The sequence below is a fragment of the Salvelinus fontinalis genome, chromosome 12 (genome assembly GCF_029448725.1).
Source record: "Salvelinus fontinalis isolate EN_2023a chromosome 12, ASM2944872v1, whole genome shotgun sequence".
NCBI classification, from domain to species: Eukaryota; Metazoa; Chordata; class Actinopteri; order Salmoniformes; family Salmonidae; genus Salvelinus; species Salvelinus fontinalis.
In genome coordinates this window covers 402,764-430,081 of record NC_074676.1, presented here as the reverse complement: position 1 = coordinate 430,081, position 27,318 = coordinate 402,764, and the positions used below count along the sequence as shown (strand labels likewise).

The 27,318-nt window shown below is 42.1% G+C and overlaps 1 protein-coding gene across 1 annotated transcript in view; it reads left to right on the top strand.

Annotated features, from left to right (window-relative positions):
- The first annotated feature begins 205 nt into the window (after nucleotides 1-205).
- Nucleotides 206-27,318, top strand: part of LOC129866593 (testin-like) — a 44,640-nt gene continuing 17,527 nt past the window's right edge. Inside the window, exons 1-3 of the mRNA XM_055939343.1 lie at nucleotides 206-464; nucleotides 9,765-9,850; nucleotides 26,242-26,713. Coding sequence (XP_055795318.1) covers nucleotides 438-464; nucleotides 9,765-9,850; nucleotides 26,242-26,713 — 585 coding nt within the window. The 5' untranslated portion in view covers nucleotides 206-437. The remainder of the gene's footprint in view (nucleotides 465-9,764; nucleotides 9,851-26,241; nucleotides 26,714-27,318) is intronic.

The following is a 27,318-nucleotide window of genomic DNA, read 5'->3' as shown; positions in this document are numbered from 1 at the left end:
GGATTTTTATTTAATACATTTTTGAATAAGGCTGTAACATAACAAAATGTGGAAAAGGGAAGGGGTCTGAATACCTTCCTAATGCACTGTATTTAACCATACCAAACATAACATATCATACTAAATAGCTAGTGAGTCAGAGTTATGTACAGAATAATACGAAATGCCATGAGACCATGTTGCAACTGCAGCCCTGTTACAAAAAGAATGTGATCAACTTTCACCCGGTGCAAAAACGCCTACTCGGGACAGATTATACGAATCCCATCAATGCAATCAACCGGACAGCGGTGCTTGAAGAAGTGGTGGGCGAGTAAAATCGATAAACTCTCGGTTTAGTTTCTAAAGATTGGTGTCAACGTAAAGTCAGTCCAAGTTTTTGGTGTTTATTTGCAAGTTACGGCGGGACTCAAACAACATACGGAGGGGAATTGAAAATGGAGGTAGAAAAGGAAATAAAGAAGGTAAGTCTTCATGCTTGTATAGTTCCAGATAAGACATAACGCCCTAAAAGGTATATCCTACCAGGTAGCAAAGTCAGCAAGGAAGGTGCCTGCCTAGTCCTGTCAATGTGTAGCCAGCTACAGACTGCTTTTGATACTTTAAAAAATAGATTAGTATGAGCTATATAACCTTTCACATCTTTCTTTGTGTTAGTTATGACATACAAACCCGGGGTTGTCTTAATATGCATTGACATTATTCGCTTCGTTGGTAGACTACCCTTTTCACGATATTTTCATGTTTGAAGGAGGACAGACGTTCCGTCCTGTCTCACACTAGTGATGGGGTCGTTCGCGAACGAACGGCTCTTTTTGAACGGATCTTTTGTATCGGTGAAATAGCCGTTCAATTGCCTCCCTGATTTGCATACTGCTGCTACTACTTTTTGCGTTCAAAACAACGATTATCTGCAGATAAATTACCAACGAATTCTCTAAGAGCTTGAATCCTCACTGCAGAAACAATACTTAGTGGGGAGAGCCCGTAGATTCTGTGCTTAAAAATAAACACTTTTTTTTGCAGGTGAGCTAATAATTTGACCAGGTTAACATGCATTTGAACACGTATTTCATGATCTGACATAATTGTAGCCTACTTTTTGTCTTTACATTGGAAATTGGTTCTAGGTTGTTCTAAAAAATCATGGTTCTATGTCGATTTTTTTAGCATTTTGAACGAAGAGCAGTTTGGGAGCAAAATGAGCCGACTCTTTTAAGTGAACGGAGCCAAATGAGCCTGCTCACCGAAAAGCCTCGGAATGCCAATTACTATCTTCCACTCGCGAGCACTCAGCAGCAATACCACAATCTCCATTAGCTGCCTGCTGCAGCAGAGAACAATGCAGCATATTTTTTACCCAAAAAAAACCATCATCCACACACTGAGTCACTCACATGCATCATCATTTAAATAACATGACTATGATAACTGTTGTTAAGACAAACAGAGCTCTTCTCCACTCAAGGGGATTCATTTCTGCTGTCAAGTCTGGTGGGGTGGGGGGGCTTTATGATTCCAGACAGCCCGTCTGTCATCAAGGTCCAAGCTCTTGCACAAAGGGATTGTGCCTCGGTTAGTGCAATCCAGGTTCCTTGGCATGTCCCTAACCTTAACCCTTACCTAACCTTAACTTCAATTGGGTGAACGTTATTGGTGCCTGGAGAAGTGGGCATACTAAAATTTTGCCCAACATTTCCCAAATGGCCCGCCCGGCGAAGGAAAGTTGCCCTGTGTGAAAAAGTATATGAAAAAGAGTGACATACACTTTGAATGACCTAAAATGATCAATCTCAAATTGGTCTTTCACCTGCAGGTCAGCCCAAGCTGTACTGCAAGTTGTACTGTGCAAGTAGGCTAATTGTAGGCCTATTATTGAAATAGATAAATGAGATTGCCAACTGAGTAATAAATTCACAGGTTTTCGCTCTCAAAGTAACACTTTAATAGAAAAATAACAAAATTGGTTAAACCACACCAGGAGACCACTTTTGAGGTCTGTGAAAAATGTAGTTACCCTTTAATTCAACTGAGCAGGGACATAGCACTGTTGTTTGGTCAGCAGTATTTCTGAACTGCACATGAGATTGAGTTTGCAAAACAAATGGCCACTGACTCAACCCAGCCCAAAATGGCAAGGATTCTATGGTGTTCCCAAGTGGTTTAAGGAAACAATTCACAAATATTTATATTTTCAGAAGTGATGAACCGTCAGCTGGATATTCTGTTGAATACACAAACAATGAGCTGGACACTTTGGAGAGACTCATGGCTGGCTCAGACCAATATCTAGACCAAAGCCGTTACATTGTAGACCATCTCTGGCTATTTTCCCCGTTCGTTATTAACCTAGACAGATATAGTTGGAAACACGTCTATTGTTGGTAAGTGGAGAAGAGGGAGTTGATAGTTAACGTAAATATTATTTACTGAGTCATGCTCTAGTCTGGCTTTAGTTTTGCGTTCCTCCGTGTACATGCCGGCTGCACATTCCCTGAGGCCGAGGGGGGCTCGCTGCTTCACATTTAGTGCTCCTCCTGAGCCAAAAAAAACAGCTTCTCCAAACAGCAGTGTGTGCTGGAGTCCTGAGGGGCTCTCAGCATTGTGGAATACTTGACCATATAAGGGCGCAGACAGTGTTGACGGGGAAAGACAGACAACACGGGTGTTTGAAGTCCGTCTGAGAAGTGAGGCAGGACTGAATGATGCGAATGTGAGGGAGGGAAGAGTGCTACAGTATGGGCTGTGACTACAAACTCTGGAATTAGCCTCGGCACGCATCCCAAATGGCACTCTATTCCCTACGGGCCCTGGTCAAAAGTTGCACACTTTATAGGGAGTATGGTGCCATTCGAGACGCAGACCTAGTCTAGTGAGTCTGGTTTGATTCGAAAAGGTAGCTAGACAGAATTTTAGAGCTGCTTTATATTTGACCAAAATAGGCACTGAAGTAAAGGAAGTAGAAGAAGAGAATGCATGCAGAGGGTTGAGAAAAGTCGGCTTTATATGTTGCTTGAAGTATCAAATCTGGAATATATCCGAGGGGGAGTTTAGGGATTAATGGGACATCAGATTCCGTATTTGAATTTAGTAAGATGTTTTCCCTCTCACATCTGTTAGGCATGTTTATACGCAAATGTCAAGCTGTACAGTAATGCCGGTTGTACACTACACGACTTTCAAAATCCTAACATCTCTGAGCCTCTCACCTTAAACAACCATCTTTCCTGTAGTTGTTTGTCTTGCCAATGTAGTGGTACGCACACTAAACAATATGGCAGAGACGGTGTGTCACCCGCTACTAGATTCTTCACTTGGTCGTGAGGATTCTCCGTACCACCCCGCAGTCTCGCGAAAACAACGATGCGATTAGATCGTTAACGTAGCTCGAAAAAAAAAAGCAGCCTCCTTGCCGTTTTCAGTAACACATTCACACCTGCCATAAAGAGTTGAAATATCTAGCTTGAATAACATTGCTTGTGAAATTCAGAGATGTAACGATTTGACACTTTGGCTTTGGTGAAAGGCAAGTACAAACGTATGCTAGTAGTAGTCATCGCTCCTGCTCGATCGTCTACACATTCCGGGCGATGCGAAACAACGTCATCATCTCACTGGCTTCTTCTCTGCTGAGCTCTCATTGGCTAATGTTGATCACCTTTCTCAAAACGTTTCATTGCACATCTCACACTTAGAAGATCATTGCAGATTTTGTGCCAATAAAATCAAACATGTTTGAAAATATTGGGACGTCTGGGACTGCTCAAAGACGGGATTGGTAGATTGCATCTCTGACCCGCTCACATTAAACAAATGTTGGTGACGGCCACACGCCCTGAGGATACGACATGGGGATTTTGTCTCTGATCTAAAAAAACTTGTCTGGGACAGCTAAATCGGGGCCAAAATTGTGTAGTGTACACCCGGCTTAACAGAACATTGTAGATTCTGCTAACCTGGGTATTTAAAGAGGCCACTCCAAAACAACTAGGCCTAAGTAAGTACTGACTCCACCATATGAACTACAGTAAATACACTACATGACCAAAAGTATGTGGACACCTCGTTGAACATCTCATTCCAAAATTATGGGCATTAATATGGAGTTGGTCTCCCCTTTGCTGCTATAACAGCCTCCACTCTTCTGGGATGGCTTTCCACAAGATGTTGGAACATTACTGCGGGGATTTGTTTCGATTCAGCCACAAGAGCATTAGTGAGGTTGGACACTGATGTTGGGCGATTACAGCGGTTCGTCCTTTAAAAGTTGCAGCATACTACAGCACAGCTTGCATGGTGCCGCAGAATTCTATGGCATGTTACTTAAGTGTCAGCCATTGTAACCATTAAAGCTAGTTAGTGCTAGTTTGACCACCAGAGGGCATCTTTGAGAAGCATTTGATAACCTTCAATAGTGGCTTAATTAATTTGATTAATATTATGGTGTTTCTATTCCAAGAAAAACGAAAAACCCTCAGGGTTTCCGTTAGGATGGAACGGAAAATATGGAGCTGTACAACGTAACGGTCGGGAGTAGGCTACAGTACTAATAGCATAACATTTCCACACCCTACTAGCCAATACCCAAATGGAGATTCAGTGAAAATAAAAATCTCATTGATTTATCAAGACCAGTCCCCATGCTTGTCTCAGAGCAGCGCGAAACGTTGATAAAATAGTTGACCAAGGCATTGCTTCAAATAGGCTATTGCTTTAAATCCTATTACTTCTAACTCCAATATGCTATTTAAATAAATAAGATCTACACCACATTACTCAACATTAGTGAGCCTCATGTCGCCTACGGTAGGCCTACAGTATATCAGATTATTTTTTTCTTCCAATGATTACATATGGGTTTCCCGGTGGCGGCCGGCACGGGTATCGAACCTGCATCTGTAGCAACGCATTTTGCACTGCAACGCAGTGTCTTAGACTGGTTCGCCAATCGAGAGGCCCCATCCACAAAGTATCAAAATACAGAGAGGTGTTGGTAAAGGTATATTGTCCTGCTAACAGCCCATAGTGGGCTATTATAATACTGTACATGGTGTCCAGGTCAGGATAACCAAAACATTTCTTTATTAAAGACTATCAGAAAGAATGTTGGTACTAATTTATTTTGATCTAAAGCCATGAATAAGTGAGTCACTCAGCTATATGACCGTGCCATCAACATGATAATATATAAAGATATTTTGGAGGTTATTCCATAAAAATAAAAAAAAGTGAGCGATTGTAATATGAATAAAGGTCAATATACACTGCTCAAAAAAATAAAGGGAACACTTAAACAACACAATGTAACTCCAAGTCAATCACACTTCTATGAAATCAAACTGTCCACTTAGGAAGCAACACTGATTGACAATAAATTTCACATGCTGTTATGCAAATGGAATAGACAAAAGGTGGAAATTATAGGCAATTAGCAAGACACCCCCAAAAAAGGAGTGATTCTGCAGGTGGTGATCACAGACCACTTCTCAGTTCCTATGCTTCCTGGCTGATGTTTTGGTCACTTTTGAATGCTGGCGGTGCTCTCACTCTAGTGGTAGCATGAGACAGAGTCTACAACCCACACAAGTGGCTCAGGTAGTGCAGTTCATCCAGGATGGCACATCAATGCGAGCTGTGGCAAAAAGGTTTGCTGTGTCTGTCAGCGTAGTGTCCAGAGCATGGAGGCGCTAACAGGAGACAGGCCAGTACATCAGGAGACGTGGAGGAGGCCGTAGGAGGGCAGCAACCCAGCAGCAGGACCGCTACCTCCGCCTTTGTGTTAGGAGGTGCACTGCCAGCGCCCTGCAAAATGACCTCCAGCAGGCCACAAATGTGCATTCACAAATGGCCTCCTCCACGTCTCCTGATGTACTGGCCTGTCTCCTGGTAGCGCCTCCATGCTCTGGACACTACGCTGACAGACACAGCAAACCTTTTTGCCACAGCTCGCATTGATGTGCCATCCTGGATGAACTGCACTACCTGAGCCACTTGTGTGGGTTGTAGACTCCGTCTCATGCTACCACTAAAGTGAGAGCACCGCCAGCATTCAAAAGTGACCAAAACATCAGCCAGGAAGCATAGGAACTGAGAAGTGGTCTGTGGTCACCACCTGCAGAATCACTCCTTTTTGGGGGTGTCTTGCTAATTGCCTATAATTTCCACCTTTTGTCTATTCCATTTGCACAACAGCATGTGAAATTTATTGTCAATCCGTGTTGCTTCCTAATTGGACAGTTTTATTTCACAGAAGTGTGATTGACTTGGAGTTACATTGTGTTGTTTAAGTGTTCCCTTAATTTTTTTGAGCAGTGTAATATTTGTAAAGGCCAAAACATTTATTTCTGTTTTTAGAGGGAGAGAAACGCTGGGCCAGTTGTGGGAATCCCAGTCATGGGTTGGATGTGATACATAATAATAATAATAATAACACTTTTTGTTGTATTATTTGTTTTGTCTTTTCTGGTGGATTAAACTGAAATTACAACCAATCACGGCCGGTTGTGATACAGCCAACCTAACTAAGAAATACATTTGACGATAGAATTCTCCCCCTACCCTCCTAGGCAATTCTATTGTCCAGCTAATAGCCATAATGGCGCTGTACAACGTGACCGTGTGTGTTTGAAAGAGTATTCTCCAGTAAACAACAATTTGTTTACCTTCATTAGACAACTTTGTTCCAATACTTCTGTAATTCAGTGATATTTATTCCCATAGTAATTCATTATGGATCCATAACTAAATTAACATCTGCCTTTTGAAAGAGTATTTTTATCAGTATTTTATTAACAAAAGCATAAAGATGCTGATGAAGAAATACAGTACTCTACAGTATATGCTTTTACATTTGGATAATAAAGCATTTTGAAGATATAAGCCACCTGCATTTGTTTGTTAGGCTACTGTGCAGTCTGACAAGTAAACATAGCCTACAGTACATACTGTAGTTAACATGGGAAAGTGCCTAATTCCTTACATAAGAGAGAGCAGGCCATATCCAGACTTTCTCGGTGACCTCAAGTACTCATTAACTCTGACTTGAATGCTTTTCGGGTTGTACCAGTAATGGTCAGAAACTTCTGAGACACAGTATTAATGGTAATCCATCTCAGTTGGTATTCTGTTCCCATTCGTGGTATCTCGCTTCGGTTACACATCTTTGGAATAGCAGAACAGCATAACGGTCCGGGCGGCCCTTGCTGTGCCAGTGAGCAGTTGGTCAAGTTCTGTTGTCAGAAGAGGAATGGAAGTGTCAGGGTGAACCGACGACCTGATGAACCCGCCAGGTATGTTGACTCTGCCTGTTGGAGGTGGAGTTCCATAGCTCACAGGTGTGCCTGGCCCTCTTCAACGCGTCATTCTCCGCCTGACTCTCCGCCAACACCGCCTGGCTCTGGACCAATGCATCAGCTGTCGCCCGTATCTCTGCCCTCAGATAATGTTTCTCTTTCTGCTGGTCTGCTTTCAATGACTCGATGTCGGTCTTCAAAGTTTGAATCTGTTCCATGTGCACCTTCATCAGATGAGCAGAATGGTACCGCCCTGAGCCCCCATCGATTACAGTGGCCTATGATAGAAACAGTAGATCAATTAAGAATTAAAAGTGACTCCAACACACAAATGCTGCGTACACATTTTAAGAATCTAGCAAAACGAACCACTTTCTTGGCAACCATGCATTTTTTGGGTGCAGACCGTTGTCCAGCCCTTTTGTCCACTGATCTCCACGCATGGTTGTATGCTCTGCAAAAATACATTCATGTTTTTAGTACACAATAATTATTTTTATTTGTTTTATTTAACCTTTATTTAATTATCGATTTTATTAAACAGTATGCCTACACATTGATAGGCTATATAAAAAAATAGTTTTTAGGAAAATGTACTGAAACCAAAATACCTTTAATTTTGGTGATCCTCTCACCCCCGGCTCATTTTCAAGTCCTCTCGTGGTGATGGTCCTAACCCTGGAACGGGTAGCACCATAGAAAGAAGCTCGCTTGATGAAAATGATGTCCATTTATTCTGTTCTCTTTGGTCGTAATGTCATTTCTTTTTTTAGATAAACAGCTCATTTTTGAATTATAACTGTGTTAAGGGTGGAGTTTAAGGCGGGGTGAGGAGTACTGGAAAGGAGTGACTTTCAACTTACATCAGTATAGAGCAGATCGCCGATTGTCCTCACTTTGATTATGCTACTAATCGGGCAACAAGTGTTTGAAAACCTGTTTTCAAAATGCCACCAGCTGTACATCACTACTGTAAATAAAACATTGCATCTTATTTACATATTGTTTACTTTCTTTATTGTAACCACAATGTCACAAAATCTATCTTTCCAATTACTTTTCGAGTTTGGGATTTACAAATTTGTGCTTTTCATGTCATTTTTCGTTAAAGTATAACTTTTGACTGATGCCTTTAGTGAGTGGTGTAATGCTTTTAATATTTAATAATATCTGCCTTCCGAATTCATATCTAAGGGGCATATTTCACACCATTATTAGTTACATCGTTTTAGTTTGAACGTGCAGACTGGCACTAAGAACAGCGGGAACTTTTCCCTAGTCAGCGCCATTATTAGTGCAATGCCCCTTAAAGTGTTGCTCTGTGCTGGAGCAATGAAGTAGTGACGCAGGGTACTGTACTAAACCACAAATTACCTCTAAGTCCTGCAGCATAATCGCAAAACTTTTAGTGGAGCAACCACTGTAGGTCTGGCTCACGGTCGGCATTCCATTTCATCCCAAAGGTGTTCAATGTTGTTAAGGTCAGGGCTCTGTGCAGGCCATTGAAGTTCTTCCACACCGATCTCAACAAATAATTTCTGTATGGACCTCGCTTCGTGCACAGGGGCATTCATGCTGAAACAGGAAAGGGCCTTCCCAAACTGTTGCCACAAAGTTAGAAGCACAGAATAGGCTAGAATGTCATTGTATGATGTAGTGTTAAGATTTCCCTTCACTGGAACAAAGGGGCCTAGCCATAACCATGAAAAACAGCCCATTATTCCTCCTCCTCTACCGAACTTTACAGTTGGCACTATGCATTGGGGCAGGTAGCGTTGTCCTGGCATCTGCCAAACCCAGATTAGTCCGTCAGACTGCCAGATGGTGAAGCATGATTCATCACTCCAGAGAACCCTTTTCCACTGCTCCAGAGTCCAATGGTGCCGAGCTTTACACCACTCCAGCCGACGCTTGGGATTGCGCATGGTGAATTTAGGCTGTTTTGCGGCTGTTCGGTCATGGGAACCCATTTCCTGAAGCTATTGATAAACAGTTATTTGGAACTCGGTAGTGAGTGTTGCAACCGAGGACATATGATTTTAGCACTCGGTCGTCCCGTTCTGTGAGCTTGTGTGGCCTACCACTTCGCGGCTGAGCCGTTGTTGCTCCTAGACATTTACACTTCACAATAACAGCACTTACAGTTGACTGGGGCAGAAATGTTGTAAACTGACTTGTTGGGAAGGTGGCATCCTATGACGGTGCCACGTTGAAAGTCACTGTGCTCTTCAGTATGTCCATTCTGCTGCCAATGTTTATCTATGGTGATTTCATGGCTGCGTGCTTGATTTTACACATCTGTCCATAATGGGTGTGGCTGAAATAGTGGAATCCACTAATTTGAAAGGGTGTCCACATACTTTTGTATACATAGTGTATCAAACCCTGGCCTGAAACTTTCTACTGTATGAAATCATTTCCCGAGACAGTATAAGTATGTTAATCTCATTGATGTGCTGTGTCTGTTGGCAGATGACCCTGGGCCACGAGATTGGTGCCGGAGCCACGTGCCTGAAATGCAAGGACAAATGCGAGGGGTTCGAGCTGCACTTCTGGAGGTTTGTACTGCTCTCTACTCTGTTGACCCAGCATGGTCAGCACAGGCGGAAACATGTTTTTGCCTATTTTTCAGTGCACATGCAAAAAAATATAATTCTATCCGGTGCACATGCAAAAATATATTTTTTTCTTCTTACTTTTCAATAATATTAAATTCCATATGAACCAGACCCAGTTTGGCAAAAAACAACACTTATTTTCTCTTTGCTACACAACAGGGAAAGCCACTGTCCCCCAAAGCATGTAGCACCGAGCTTGTTGTGTTTAGTTCAGTTTCCTGTCCTCTTATGTTTGGATTACTGTAGAACTGAAGTGGCCTACATTCCTTTGACTTCCTGTCTGATTCCAGACTTACGATGCAGTCATTGTCTGGACCAATGACTCATTAAAATAGTTGTGTCCCCCACTGTCCCCTCTCGCCAATTAAGCCAGCATTCCTGTTTCCCGCTGACCCAGACAATTATCCACACCCGGCTAGCTTTCCTGAGACATCACAACAGGTGCCCTCATGCCTACTGCAGTTGCCGGTCGCTATGGCAACACCTAACCGCCACACAGACCACTGGGCACAACCTGGTTGAATCAACATTGTTTCAATGTAATGTATCAACGTATTGTGACGTGACATGTACGTGAAAAATACATAGAATTTGCAAAAACAGTTGTTTTGAGGGTTACATTTCAACACAGGATTATGGCATCATTATATCCAATTTGAAACAACGTCAGATCTTCAACATTATTACCACTGTCATAAGAAATACATAGGCTGGCTAGCACCTCCTACTGGAAAGTTCAACTTTCTACAGCTATCCATTTGGTCTCCCATCCAGGGTTTTAACCAAGCCCAGCTTTGGTAGGTAGTCCGTGATTGAGAGATCTCTTAATAAGTAAATAGATTTACAGTTGCTATTGAAGTCATTCCAAATTATATGTTTAACACAGCAAATGAAATGTGACCATACTTTATAAGTCATATATCATAAAATTATGATATTTAGGTTGATATAGATTTTGCGAAGTCATCAACAGCTATTGTTTCAAATCAACCCAGGGTTCAACTAAAAATGGAGAATACAAACATTGGTTGATTTCAAATATGATCTTCAAGTTAATAATTAGTATGTTGGATTCACGTCTCCATCTCAACCAAAAATCTAAGTTAAAGAATAGGACTAGGCCTATATCAAATCAAAATTGAAATGTACTATACAATAATAGGCCTAAGGTTCAAGCTCTGGTTGGTTTTCAAATGTAAGGACATTTAGTGATATTGAATTTGAAGGAGATGCTACTTGGATAGTTCCATCTGTGCCACTGACTTAGTCTGGCTTTAATTCCAGTTTGTCTACAAATTAATCATTGATATGTTCACATCTCAATCTCAACCAAAATAAAGAATGGGACTAAATCAAATCAGACTTTATTTAAAGTGCATTTAAAGTTTGATTTAGCTTTATTCTTTTACTTAGATTTTTGGTTGACACTTGATTGCATTGACACTTTTGTAATACAATAAATAGCCTTAACTTAAGGCTATCTTACAAACTAATGTAACAGTATTTATTCAACCTTAAAATAAGTAACAGATACATGGCCACATTTTTGAGGTTACATTGGTCCCCGATTTTCAAATCTTTTAAGATGGTCTGCGGACCCCAAACTGATCCAAAATTGCATTGGTCATTAAAGCGATTCAAACAATACGACTCGCCGGTTCACCATTTTTTCACGATCTTCCAAAAATACCTCATCTTTTGTGACAACTGACTCGTCCTCTCCTTCAGTGTCAAACTAAGCATGTAACTGTGTTGACAGTCATCGATCTACAAAGCATTTTGCATGCCGAACAACCTCAAACTGCACACTGTTCCCAGCTTCATGCGCTGACCAACGCGAGGTAGGCGGCCTGTTCCCGATCTTGCACATCTGCACGGCACCTTCAGCATTCAAATGCTAAAATGGCTTGAACGATACTAGGCTTTATTCGTTAATGGAAGCCTATGTAATTTGCTAGGTTATTGGTATCTACTGTATGCACTGTTGAAAATTGGGTTTTACCGGAATAAAAATAAGCTAACGGAAACACAACTCTCATCTGGCTATGCAGGGCTTAAAATAGATTGTATTTTGATTACTCAGGTTCACCATCAGCAATAGTTTTGGTAGATTTGTTTTAAACAATCAGTGTTTAACATCTGTAGATGTTTCTGTAACTATAAATGTCTTATGTAAATCATAGAAAGTGTAAATGTTCAAGATAGCATGCAAAGTTAACAGGTGTGTGGAGATCTTCACATTTGCTATAATCATCTGCAGAATCTCAAACAGCATTGATCACTTGCACTATGTACACTGAACGAAAAATATAAACGCAACATGTAAAGTCCTGGTCCTATGTTTCATGAGCTGAAATAAAAGATCCCAGAGAAATGTTCCCTACTCACAAAGGCTTATTTCTTTCAAATTTTGTTCACAAATTCGTTTACATCCATGTTAGTGAGCATTTCTCATTTGCAAAGATAATCCATCCACCTGATAGGTGTGGCATATCAAGAAAGAAGCGCAGTGACAAGACATTAAGTTTCTTGTATAAATACAAAATATCGGACTGTCACTCCCTGACCTTAGAGATCCTTATTATTCTCTATGTTTGGTTAGGTCAGGGTGTGACTCGGGTGGGAAATTCAATGTTTTCTGTTTCTTTGTTTTTGGCCGAGTGTGGTTCCCAATCAGCGGCAGGTGTCTATCGTTGTCTCTGATTGGGGATCATACTTAGGCAGCCCTGTTTTTCACCTGAGTTTGTGGGATCTTGTTTTCTGTTTAGAGACTGTTGCCTGACACAACTGTGCGTTTTCGATTTTGTTTGAGTGTTTTTTTAAATTAAAATCATGAACACTTTCCACTACTCTTTCTACCACCAACGAGAGCCGTTACACTGACATTGTATTCCCATGTGAACTTTGTTGTGCTTTTAAATGGTTGATGAAGACAGCTATTGCGTCGTAACTCCTAGAGTGTGCAGCTTTTCTTTTTCTTTTGAATGCGCAGTGATAACACATAGTCAGACATTGTTTTTCCATTGGAATTTGATTGTGCTTTTAGATTGTTGAAGCATGGCGATAACACATTGGGAATTCAACAAACGTCTGGGTGCCTTTTTGAGTGGGTGAATAAGGGTTGAAATCTCATTGATCAATGCCTCAACCAAATATTACCCACATTTCCATGTTGAAATGATTTGATGTGTCCAATGGGAAGGGTCTTTGGTCTTGGTCATGGTCAGACATGTCTGTGGCAATAAGAACAGAACTGGAAAGCTATTCTGTGTGATTTATTTGTTTTGTACATTTGTTTGGGGGTGTTACAGGTACACTATCCATTTCAAATTATATGTTTAAAAAACATGTAGGCTGCTACTAAATACATTAAATGTAAGAAATACATACTGAGTTTAAAGCTGCAATATGTAACTTCTTGGGCGATCCAACCAAATTCACATAGAAATTTGAGTTTTCGATCTGTCATTTTCATTGAAAGCAAGTCTAAGAAACAGATCTGTTCTATGTGCGCTATATCTATGCTTCCCGTTCTTATGTTTTCGTTTTTGTGTCTTTTACTTTTGGTTTTGTACACCAGCTTCAAACAGCTGAAAATACAATATTTTTTGCTTATGGAAAATATATTTCACAGCGGTTTAGATGATACAATGAAGCTATACACTATACTTGCTTGTTTTGTCACACATTGCCACATTTTTATCCAAGATGGCGTAGCAGTCAGATGTCCATTGTCCTCGTCTTGTCCCGTGTATATATATTTTTCTTCGCATATCTTTTTTATATATATATTATTTTCTTCTTAAAAACTCAACTTCAAAACACTCTCCTGCAACCCACCTCACCAAATGTGGTGCGGATCTGTTTTTTTTTTCTTCCTCAAAAGTATTATTCACCTCGTATCCGAAATCTACAACAGAAGCTAACAAGCTAACCAGAAGTTAGCCAGCTCACAAGCTAACGTTAGTAGCTAACGTTAATAGTTCAGCTAACCACAGCTAGCGCTCATCAGCTATCCTTTAGCTCGGAAAACTATTGCCAGTTTTGTACAACGCGACTCAGACCAGAGCATACCAGACCTATTTTTCTCTCCATATCCCCTGGACATTTACACCTGGATCTTGCAGCTAACTAGCTGCTATCCGAGTGACTACCGGCTAACATCAATTCCGGAGCAAACACCAATTATCCCGGAGCTAGCCAGCTGAAGAGTGCCATCAGCCACTCCTGGGCTACAATCACCTATCCGGACCCGTTTTACTGCCGATGCGGAGCCCCACCGGGCCTTCACGACTGGGATACCGACGTTATCTGCCCGAGGGAGTATTTCAACCGGCCCCTCCATCGCGACGTAACCTGAACGTCCATATACTAACTGCGGCCCGCTAATCGTTAGCTGTCTTGAGCATATCGGCTGCTATCTGAACAGGTCTATCGAACAATCTTCTTAGGCCACTATAACTATTTTGACAACTGGATTGGTCCCCTCTACCACACGGAACCCCACTAATCTACCGACGGAATTGCACGGCGTGGCTAAAAACAGACCTCCATCTTCTGCTAGCTTGCTACCCATGACTAGCTGTCTGAGTCACGAAGCTAGCACCAGTTAGCAAACACAATTCTACAACTCACAACCTCTCTTTCACCACCGCCATCCGGCTTGGATTCTCTGTAGACACGACCACGTCTGGTCTGCAGACAAATACCCCATCCGCTGTGCCCTCAACCGGCCTCCGTCTGAGCAGACCCCCTCCGCCTGAGCAGACCACCCCCCCGGGCTACTAACTTTAAACGCCGCGGGCTAGCTTAGTGGAGGCCTCACTACTTCATCTACGGCTGGCCCCTGGACACTATGATCACTTGGCTACATAGCTTATGCCTGCTTGACTGTCCATTAATTCACGGTACTCCATTCTGTTTATTTGTGTTTTATCTGTCGGCTCTGTGCCTTAACCTCTACTGCCTCAGAAACCCGGATCCGGGAGCACCCCCCACCCCCCACACACTGTTTAGCATAGCTAGCATAGCTTCACAAGTAGATAGTAGCATCTAAATATCATTAAATCACAAGTCCAAGACACCAGATGAAAGATACAGATCTTGTGAATAAAGCCACCATTTCAGATTTTTAAAATGTTTTACAGGGAAGACACAATATGTAAAGATGTAAATCTATTAGCTAAAAACACATTAGCATAATCCACCATCTTTTATTTGTCCACCAACACCAGTAGCTATCACCAATTCGGCTAAACTAAGATATTTATAGCCCCTAACCAAGAAAAAAACTCATCAGATGACAGTCTGATAACATATTTATGGTATGGGATAGGTTTTGTTAGAAAAATGTGCATATTTCAGGTAGCTGACATAGTTTACAATTGCACCCACCGTCACAAATGGACTAGAATAATTACAATGAGCAACGTGTTTACCTAACTACTAATCATCAAACATTTCGTAAAAATACACAGCATACACTAATCGAAAGACACAGATCCTGTGAATACAGACAATATTTCAGATTTTCTAAGTGTCTTACAGCGAAAACACAATAAATCGTTATATTAGCATAGCACATAGCACATAGCAGCCCAGCATTGATTCTAGCCAAAGTGAGCGATAAAAGCCAACATCGCCAAAAGATATAAATTTTTTCACTAACCTTCTCAGAATTCTTCCGATGACACTCCTGTAACATCATTTTACAATATACATATACAGTTTGTTCGAAAAGGTGCATATTTAGCCATACAAAACCGTGGTTACACAATAAAAATACTAGGAAATCAAGCCTCAATATGTCTGACGTCATCTATCAGAGTGATCTAGTTTAATTGAAAGCTAATCATATACTTGACTAAAAAATACAGGGTTTACAGGAATCGAAAGACAAATTAGTTCTTAATGCAACCGCTGATTTACATTTTTAAAATTATCCTTACTTTTCAATACAGGGTTCGCCAAGTGAAGCTATACCAAACAAAATGGCGAAATATGCGTTTAAAATATTTCGACAAACACGATTTATCATATTAAATATTGCTTACTTTGAGCTGTTCTTCCATCAGATTCTTGGGCAATGTATCCTTTCTATGTTATAAACGTCTTTTGGTCGATAGATGTCCTCTGTCCTTCGAAATGTCCACCACCAACGACCGACACCCCAAAACGTGTCCAAAGTTTCAGAGTGCACAACAAATAAATTCCTCAAAATCGCACTAAACGGATATAAATTGCTATAAAACGGTTCAAATTAACTACATTATGTTTTTAACACCTATAACGAGTAAAAACATGACCGGAGAAATTTTGCTGGTTAAAAAACGATTTGGAACGAGGCAGGTCCGATGTCCTTCACGCTTCAGGCGCACGACGAGAAAGGGCGGTCTCTATACATTTTGGTCTTTTATAATGGCTGTGAATGTCCCATCGATTCCATTGAAAACGTGATGACGTACAGACACCCAGAGGAAGACGTAGGCAGTGTCGGTTTCTTCATAGCATTCACTGTCGCCTTAAAAACAGACCCCAGATCAGAGGTAAAAATTTCTGAAATCTGAACCCTGTCATGAAAAGTGCTGTAGAAATTGTTCTGTACCACTCAGAGACAAAATTCCAACTTCTATAGAAACTAGAAGGTGTTTTCTATCCAATAATAACAATAATATGCATATTGTACGATCAAGAATTTAGCACGAGGCAGTTTAATTTGGAGACACAAATATGCTAATGCGGAACAGCACCCCCTATAGTTCCAAGAAGTTAACTCAGGATCTGTGTGTAGTTAATCCGACCCTCTCTGCCCAGTCGTCGTCATTTTTACCTTCTGTTGCTGTGTTAGCCGACTAGCTGCTGTTATCTGACCTGCTGTTTTAGCTAGCTCTCCCAATCATGACCTGCAATCACTTTATGCCTTATTGTATGTCTCTCTCAAATATCAATATGCCTTGCATACTGTTGTTCAGGCTAGTTATCATTGTTTTGGTTTGCAATGGACCCCGTAGTTCCACTCTCCGTACCTCTGATACCTCCTTTGTCCCACCCCCCCACACATGCGGTGACCTCACCCATTGAGACCAGCATGTCCAGAGATACAACCTCTCTTATCATCACCCAGTGCCTGGGCTTGCCTCCGCTGTACCCGTGCCCCACCATACCCTGGTCTGCACATTATGCCCAGAATCTATTCTACCACGCCCATAAATCTGCTCCTTTTATTCCTTGTCCCCAACGCTCTAGGCGACCAGTTTTGATAGCCTTTAGCCGCACCCTCATCCTACTGCTCCTCTGTTCCTCGGGTGATGTGGAGGTAAACCCAGGCCCTGCATGTCCCCAGTCACCCTCATTTGTTGACTTCTGTGATCGAAAAAGCCTTGGCCTCATGCATGTCAACATCAGAAGCCTCCTGCCTAAGTTTGCCTTACTCACCGCTTTAGCACACTCTGCCAACCCTGATGTCCTTGCCGTGTCTGAATCCTGGCTTAGGAAGGCCACCAAAAATTCTGAGATTTCCATACCCAACTATAACACTTTCCGTCAAGATAGAACTGCCAAAGGGGGAGGAGTTGCAATCTACTGCAGAGATAGCCTGCAAAGTTCTGTCATACTTTCCAAGTCTATGCCCAAACAGTTTGAACTTCTAATTTTAAAAATTAATCTCTCCAGAAATAAGTCTCTCACTGTTGCCGCCTGCTACCGACCCCCCTCAGCTCCCAGCTGTGCCCTGGACACCATCTGTGAATTGATCGCTCCCCATCTAGCTTCAGAGTTTGTTCTGTTAGGTGACCTAAACTGGGATATGCTTAACACCCCGGCAGTCCTACAATCTAAGCTTGATGCCCTCAATCTCACACAAATCATCAAGGAACCCACCAGGTACAACCCCAAATCCGTAAACATGGGCACCCTAATAGACATTATCCTGACCAACTTGCCCTCCAAATACACCTCTGCTGTCTTCAATCAAGATCTCAGCGATCACTGCCTCATTGCCTGTATCCGCCACGGGTCCACGGTCAAACGACCACCCCTCATCACTGTCAAACGCTCCCTGAAACACTTCTGCGAGCAGGCCTTTCTAATCGACCTGGCCCGGGTACCCTGGAAGGATATTGACCTCATCCCGTCAGTTGAGGATGCCTGGTCATTCTTTAAAAGTTACTTCCTCACCATATTAGACAAGCATGCTCCATTCAAAAAATGCAGAACCAAGAACAGATATAGCCCTTGGTTCACTCCAGACCTGACTGCCCTCGACCAGCACAAAAACATCCTGTGGCGAACTGCGATAGCATCGAAGAGCCCCCGTGATATGCAGCTGTTCAGGGAAGTCAGGAACCAATACACGCAGTCAGTCAGGAAAGCAAAGGCCAGCTTTTTCAAGCAGAAATTTGCATCCTGTAGCTCTAACTCCAAAAAGTTCTGGGATACTGTAAAGTCCATGGAAAACAAGAGCACCTCCTCCCAGCTGCCCACTGCACTGAGGCTAGATAACACGGTCACCACTGATAAGTCCGTGATAATCGAAAACTTCAACAAACATTTCTCAATGGCTGGCCATGCCTTCCACCTGGCGACTCCAACCTTGGCCAGCAGCCCCGCCCGGCCCGCTGCTACTCGCCCAAGCGTCCCCAGCTTCTCCTTTACCCATATCCAGATAGCAGATGTTCTGAAAGAGCTGGAAAACCTGGACCCATACAAATCAGCTGGGCTTGACAATCTGGACCCCCTATTTCTGAAACTCCGCCGCCATTGTCGCACCCCCTATTACTAGCCTGTTCAACCTCTCCTTCGTATCATCTGAGATCCCCAAGGATTAGAAAGCTGCCGCGGTCATCCCCCTCTTCAAAGGGGGAGACACCCTGGACCCAAACTGTTACAGACCTATATCCATCCTGCCCTGCCTAGCTAAGGTCTTCGAAAGCCAAGTCAACAAACAGATCACTGACCATCTCGAATCCCATCGTACCTTCTCCGCTGTGCAATCCGGTTTCCGAGCCGGTCACGGGTGCACCTCAGCCACGCTCAAGGTACTAAACGATATCATAACCGCCATCGATAAAAGACATTACTGTGCAGCCGTCTTCATCGACCTGGCCAAGGCTTTCGACTCTGTCAATCACCATATTCTTATCGGCAGACTCAATAGCCTCGGTTTTTCTAATGACTGCCTTGCCTGGTTCACCAACTACTTTGCAGACAGAGTTCAGTGTGTCAAATCGGAGGGCATGTTGTCCAGTCCTCTGGCAGTCTCTATGGGGGTACCACAGGGTTCAATTCTCGGGCCGACTCTTTTCTCTGTATACATCAATGATGTTGCTCTTGCTGCGGGCGATTCCCTGATCCACCTCTACGCAGACGACACCATTCTGTATACTTCCGGCCCTTCCCTGGACACTGTGCTATCTAACCTCCAAATGAGCTTCAATGCCATACAACACTCCTTCCGTGGCCTCCAACTGCTCTTAAATGCTAGTAAAACCAAATGCATGCTTTTCAACCGTTCGCTGCCTGCACCCGCACGCCCGACTAGCATCACCACCTTGGACGGTTCCGACCTAGAATATGTGGACATCTATAAGTACCTAGGTGTCTGGCTAGACTGCAAACTCTCCTTCCAGACTCATATCAAACATCTCCAATCCAAAATCAAATCTAGAGTCGGCTTTCTATTCCGGAACAAAGCCTCCTTCACTCACGCCGCCAAACTTACCCTAGTAAAACTGACTATCCTACCGATCCTCGACTTCGGCGATGTCATCTACAAAATAGCTTCCAATACTCTACTTAGCAAACTGGATGCAGTTTATCACAGTGCCATCCGTTTTGTTACTAAAGCACCTTATACGACCCACCACTGCGACCTGTATGCCCTAGTCGGCTGGCCCTCGCTACATGTTCGTCGTCAGACCCACTGGCTCCAGGTCATCTACAAGGCTATGCTAGGTAAAGTGCCGCCTTATCTCAGTTCACTGGTCACGATGGCTACACCCACCCGTAGCACGCGCTCCAGCAGGTGTATCTCACTGATCATCCCTAAAGCCAAAACCTCATTTGGACGCCTTTCCTTCCAGTTCTCTGCTGCCTGCGACTGGAACGAATTGCAAAAATCTCTGTAGTTGGAGACTTTTATCTCCCTCAACAACTTTAAAAATCTGCTATCCGAGCAGCTAACCGATCGCTGTACGTAGTCCATCTGTAAACTACCCACCCAATTTACCTACCTCACCCCCATACTGCTTTTATTTATTTACTTTTCTGCTCTTTTGCACACCAGTATCTCTTCTTGCACATGATCATCTGATGATTTATCACTCCAGTGTTAATCTGCTAAATTGTAATTATTCGATTTATTGCCTACCTCATGCCTTTTGCACACATTGTATATAGATTCTCTTTTTCCTACCATGTTATTGACTTGTTTATTGATTACTCCATGTGTAACTCTGTGTTGTTGTCTGTTCACACTGCTATGCTTTATCTTGGCCAGGTCGCAGTTGCAAATGAGAACTTGTTCTCAACTAGCCTACCTGGTTAAATAAAGGTGAAATAAAAAAATAAAAAATAAACTGAAATTAGGTGAACTATTAGCATTTTAGCAACCAGGAAATGGCGGCGCGATTTCTGCATAGTGCATCTTTAAGTGATAATACATTCAATATCAACAGGAAATGAAAATAAAGAAGTGGGCCTCCCACCCAGCCAACATGTCTCCATCTACAAGGCCGCCCTCCAGATCGAAATTTACATTGTTTTTCAATTTTGTGCCAAATAGAAATAGTGAGCAATAATAGGACTAAAGTGTAGTTTACGTTGTTTAAGGGATACATCAGTGAAGACCACCTCTTCCAGGGAAATAGGAGACACCATATTTCTCTCTCTACTCAGCCAGAGGGCTGAGTATTGTTTAATGGTATCATGTCTAAACCAATGTAGTATGGGACAAAATGCTAGTGCCTGGAAATATAATTTATTGTCTTTCCCTTTGCAAGTGTGTTAATTTTATCCGGTCTCGCGATACCTTGCAATATACTTTTTGTAGCTGCACTATGGATTTTATTCCAGTAGACAGAAGGGGGAGACAAAGGAAGCAGAAATTCAGCCGTGGCAATATATTCATTTTGACAAATATTCTGTCAGTTAAAGTAACTGGGATATTAGTCCATCTACTGAGGTTGTGTTGAATTTATTTGAGCATTCTGTTAAAGTTTCTGGCAATGGTTTTATCTAAGGAAGGATATCTATTCCAATATAAAATGGGAAACGATTGGGATTCCATAAGTAGAGATGGAGTCCTCTATCAGGGTCTTGAGAAGCAGTAGGGCAGATTTGGTGAGATTTATTTTATAACTTGAGATGGAGCTGAATTTGTCTATGATCTTCAAAGCTTTTGGGAGGGATTGTCATTGTCTAGATAAAGTAAGACATCGTCAGCGTATAATGAAATGACGTGATCTGTACAATTGTGAAATATTGGTCTAATTTCTTTCGATTGTCGAATTACCTGGGCCTGGGGCTCCAGAGACAATACAAATAGAAGAGGTGAGACAAGATCACCTTGCCTGCTACTTCTAGTTATTCTGAAAGGAACAGAGCAATCTATTGCCTATTATTACTATGCCTGAGGGATTGACGTATAGTATTTTAATCATATGAATGAAATTGGAGCCAAGTCCCATATGTTCCAAAATCGACCAAAGATATGACCATTCTAGTTTATAAAAGTCTATCAAAAGCTTTGCGTTGAGAGGTAGAACTGCCCAAGCAGCTTTGGATTCTGCCTAACCCTTTAGGACACATAGCGGCCGTCAACGGCCTTTCTTTAAATTACTATAGCGGCCAGGAACGGCCTTCTTTTTTAAAACTTTGAAAGTGATGATGACGAGGTGAGTGAAATAAGTAAATAGCAGTGGTGTTGTTGATGTTTGATGCTGTGAAACTTGGGAAATAGCTGTGATGATGATCACTTGGTTGGTATAGGTGAACACATCAGCAGTGGAGCAGGAGCTCAAATGATTGCTCTCTGTCTCATGGAAATAGTTGCAATGTTTAGCTGTTTATAGTCAGCTAACTAGTTGGTAATTTTGTCTTATTTCTACCAATGTAATTTAAATGAAAATGGCCCATGCTGCTTGCTATAGGTAGCTAATCTGTCAGGCAAGAAAAGTTGCATGTTGTGGTAAATTTGGCCTGCATTTGCAAAGCGTCAACTTCAGCTGTCACTTTCACTACAGACAATAACTAGCCACCGAAATGGAGATTAAAGTAATTAGTGTTTATCTGTTGGGCTTGGTCATGGTTTGTCATGTTTGCTAGGTACAGATATTCATAGGCTATACAGTTGAAGTTGGAAGTTTACATACACTTAGGTTGGAGTCATTAAAACTCGTTTTTCAACCACTCCACAAATGTCTTGTTAACAAACTATCGTTTTGGCAAGTCGGTTAGGACATCTACTTTGTGCATGACAAGAAATTTTTCCAACAATTGTTTAGACAGATTATTTTACTTCGAATTCACTGTATCACAATTCCAGTGGGTCAGAAGTTTACATACACTAAGTTGACTGTGCCTTTAAACAGCTTGGAAAATTCCAGAAAATGATATCATGGCTTTAGAAGCTTCTGATAGGCTAATTGACATCATTTGAGTCAATTGGAGGTGTACCTGTGGATGTATTTCAAGGCCTACCTTCAAACTCAGTGCCTCTTTGCTTGACATAATGGGAATATCAAAATAAATCAGCAAAGACCTCAGAAAGAAAATTGTAGACCTCCACAAATCTGGTTCAACCACCTGAAGGTACCACGTTCATCTGTACAAACAATAGTACGCAAGTATAAACACCATGGGACCACGCAGCCGTCATACCGCTCTGGAAGGGGACGCATTCTGTCTCCTAGAGATGAATGTACTTTGGTGCAAAAAGTGCAAATCAATCCCAGAACAACAGCAAAGGACCTTGTGAAGATGCTGGAGGAAACAGGTACAAAAGTATCTATATCCTCAGTAAAACGAGTCCTATATCGACATAACCTGAAAGGCCGCTCAGCAAAGAAGAAGCCACTGCTCCAAAACCGCCATGAAAAAGCCAGACTACAGTTTGCAACAGCACATGGGACAAAGATCGTACTTTTTTGAGAATTGTCCTCTGGTCTGATGAAACAAAAATAGAACTGTTTGGAGGAAAAAGGGGGAGGCTTGCTAGACAAAGAACACCATCCCAATTGTGAAGCACAGGGGTGGCAGCATCAGGTTGTGGGTGTGCTTTGCTGCAGGAGGGACTAGTGTACTTCACAAAATAGATGGCATCATGAGGCAGGAAAATGATCTGGATATATTGAAGCAACATCTCAAGACTTCAGTCAGGAAGTTAAAGCTTGGTCGCAAATGGGTCTTCCAAATGGACAATGACCCCAAGTATACTTCCAAAGTTGTGGCAAAATGGCTTAAGGACAACAAAGTCAATGTATTGGAGTGGCTATCACAAAGCCCTGACGTCAATCCTATGGAAAATGTGTGGGCAGAACTGAAAAAGTGTGTGCGAGCAAGGAGGCCTACAAACCTGACTCAGTTACACCAGCTCTGTCAGGAGGAATGGGCCAACATTCACCCAACTTATTCTGGGAAGCTTGTGGAAGATTACCTGAAACGTTTGACTAATTGACTGTATGTAAACTTCTGACCCACTGGGAATGTGATGAAAGAAATAAAAGCTGAAATAAATCATTCTCTCAACTATTATTCAAACATTTCAGTCTTAAAATAAAGTGGTGATCCTAACTGACCTAAGACAGGGAATATTTACTTGTATTACATGTCAGGAATTGTGAAAAACTGAGTTTACATACTGTACACCTTAGCCAAATACATTTAATCTTGTACAGTATGTAACTTCAACTGTACATTGCCTTGTTTTCCTTTATTTTTTTTACAGCTTCGCTGTCTTGTTAGGGTTTGTGCTCACGCAGTGGAGCTTATATGATATTGAGTTGCATTGATATTTGTTTACATAGACGGCTAATAAGTTGCTTGTTTTGTCCCGTTTCTACCGATGCAATTCATTTGGATACTTTCCTAGCTATGTAACTAATCAGCTAACATTGGCAAACTCTATAGTTAGTTGGTCAGGCAAAAAATAGAGAGGAAGCAGGGGGAGAGGAGGAAGCAGAGGGAGAGCACACCCGAGAGGGGAGCCTACGTTTCCATGAAGTGTGTCTGCCCCAAGTCCCACCATTCACCAATGTACCACATAGCCTGGAACTAAAGTGACAGTAGCAAGGGTTTTGGAGTCGTTTTTGAAAGTGGTAGGAGTCTGTTGTTTAACACCAACATGTCCTCCACCACATCCACTGAATCCACATCCACAGTTACTGAATTGTTGTCAAGGTCTCTTTCTACATTTTGTGTCAGGCATAGTTTGTACCTAATCGTATTGAGAGAGGTTATATACATTTTTAAATAGTATCTGAATAGTTGTTTGCATTTTTACATTGTTACGGAAGTAAGAATCGTTGTCAATCGAATAGTCTACTTTGTGTGGGTTTTGTAATACTTTCTGAATATTGTCCACTGGTCACATTTTGGATAATTTTTAACATATTTATATATAAATATTATTTATAAGTAGAATGTATTTTTCTTGGTACATTTTTGCGTGAGTAATTTAGTAATTTAATACAATTTAAATACTCTAGAGTTTTTTGTTGTTTTTAGTGTTAATGGTTTTTTGATAATGTCTTTAAACGTGACAAAATTACATGAATGTGGTGTCATATTCATTAAAGGTTGAGGTTGTGCTTTTTAAAACTAAGTTAACTTGTAATTGTTCTTTGTTTGTTTGTTTATCTTGAATATTCTCAGTAATCTATAGCGGGGGTTCCCAAACCTTTTCACTCAGGCCCCCCCTTCCAGCATTGGGGAACATTCATGGCATAAACTGTTCACACCACTCTTGTTGGCGGAAATAACATTTTGCAGTTTTAAAGCAAATTTTCTTGCAATTGTATAGATTTTGCCACATCTAATGTGTATTCATGTGATATTTGAGTGACTCAAACATTACGACAAAATCTATGGGCAAAAAACCTAGCTAAAAAAACATTGCTAGAATATCAGGACCTCTGGAATGCTTGATAGGAATATTAAGGCCTTTCAAATTCCACGAGAGAACAGCTAGTGTTGACATTGTTTTTCTAAAATGTAATTGTTATCTTTAGTATTGATAAGCCAATAGATGTCAAATAAAAAGCAGAACCACAGGGAAACCCAACCATTGGTCACTCCCCACCCAGAAGACCCTTTCTATAAATCGTTCCCCCTTACCCAGCCCCCCTCCTCCCTAGCCCTTAGCCCTCCAACCGGGGTTTACCCCACCCTGCACTGTAATTACAGGGTTGTAGCATAACGCCGAGGGGCAGCCTGAGATCTCCTAAGCAACATATTTTTGGTCTTTGAGTAGGTACTGTATATATAATAATATTATTAAAGTAAAACAAAATAAGTAACCAATTTAGACCTTTACAATTAAATTAGCAGACATGAGGATTAGGAGTGGGTAATGAAAAGAAAAAAAACAATGTATGACAGATATGCAAGCCTGAATGTCTGAACAGTAACACAAAAAATACGATAGCTGTAGGATCCATATATTGTCCATTGTTCATTAATTGGCATCAATGCTCAGCAATGCTGAGCAATAATAGGAATATTGTTCCTTGTACCCTAACATGAGGGGTATCCTCATCATTCTCTTATGCTTCGTGCAGCATCATAGCCATAGGCTAAGCTGCATGATTGTACATGGAAAGCATACCTGAATAATGAGCCAGTAATGGGGTTCCATCTGGCGGCTTGTCCCCTTGTGGGTTGGGTTCGATGTGCTTCTTGAAGAAGTCTTGAGCTTCATTGGCAGTGGAAAACGTGTGTGTTGTGTTTCTGGAAGGTCAAAATGAGTTTTGCCGGGTGGATGAAGCCACATCTCAGGTTTAGCTGGCATAGCTGGGATCTCACCTGGTTTTAGGTCTCCCTTTGTTTTTAGCAGTTCGGACCTCAAGGGGTGCACATTTTGTTTTTTGCCCTAGCACTACACAGCTCATTCAAGTAATCAACTACTCATCAAGCTGTGTAGTGCTAGGGCAGAAAACAAAACCTGCACCCCTTGGTGTCCCGAGGACCGAGTTTGGGAAACGCTGCTAAAGGGCCTACTGTTTTTCCTGGTCAGATGATCATTAAGGAAACCTATACATTTGAGAGTGCTTAGGCACAACCAAAAATATTTTCTAACCTAACCCAGTCCCTTTCCTTATTGATTTTCCCCTCCACAGAAAAATCTGCCGGAACTGTAAGTGTGGCCTGATGGACCACGATGTTCAGATGAACTCTGAGGATAACAGGAAGGTTGGCAAGCTGTTTGAGGACACCAAGTACACGGGTCTCGTCGCCAAGCTCAAGACAGACGGCGACCCCACATACAAGGGCAACCAGGTCACCTTCTCCATCTCCTCCAGCCCCATGTCAGCCACCGCTGTACCATACAGTCCCCACACTGTGCCAGCCAATGCTGGGGCCGGTGCTGGATCTTGGGGCGAAGTTGGGGCGGGGGCCGTAGCTGGGTCTGGTGCTGGAGCAGGCGCCGGTTATGGGGCCAGTGCTGGGGCTGGTGCTGGGCCCGCTACCATGTCTAAACCAGGGGCAATCAGACCTAATGCTGTGTCAGTCAATGTCGTGCCAGTCAGGAAGGATGCCGTGATGTCTGTCACCTACGAGTGGGCACCGCCAGGGGTCAAACAGTATATGGTAAGGGTATAACTACTGTATCATAGGATTTAAAATACCTAGGAATCCCAAGAGTAGTGTACACGGGTCTGAACCTGAAAGAATCTGGTGCTGTTCCCTTGGCATGATGCTATTCATTCTAGAAGCAAAGTCATCATAATGTGCTGTACAATGAAATATTATTAAAATCTTGAGGTTGCAATATAATATACTTATGGGTCTGTAGTTGGTCTGGTTCAGTTCACTAAACAAGGCATTGGTGTGTTGTAATGGAAGATATTGTCCACTAGAGGTCACTGACTTGAAGTTCTGTGCCACCAGTGCTCATGATCTCTTCGTATCCCTCAACAAGCAAATATGTGTTCTTTAGGGAGAGGTTGTAAGTTGTCCTCTAATAGCTGGCTTCCTCTCCCCAATTCTCCCTTTACACCAGTTCATTAACACAGCTTAATTTTAGTCTGTTCCTTTCTGCCTCTTTATCTCTGTATTTCTATCATTTTTGTTTTCACTCTCTCTCTATTTGTGCCTATGACTCTTCCTTCCTCCCTTTTTATGTCCTTTCTGCCCCTCCTCTCATTGTCTCTCTCCCTCTCTTCTATCTTCCCCTCCCTCTCTCTTCTCCTCCC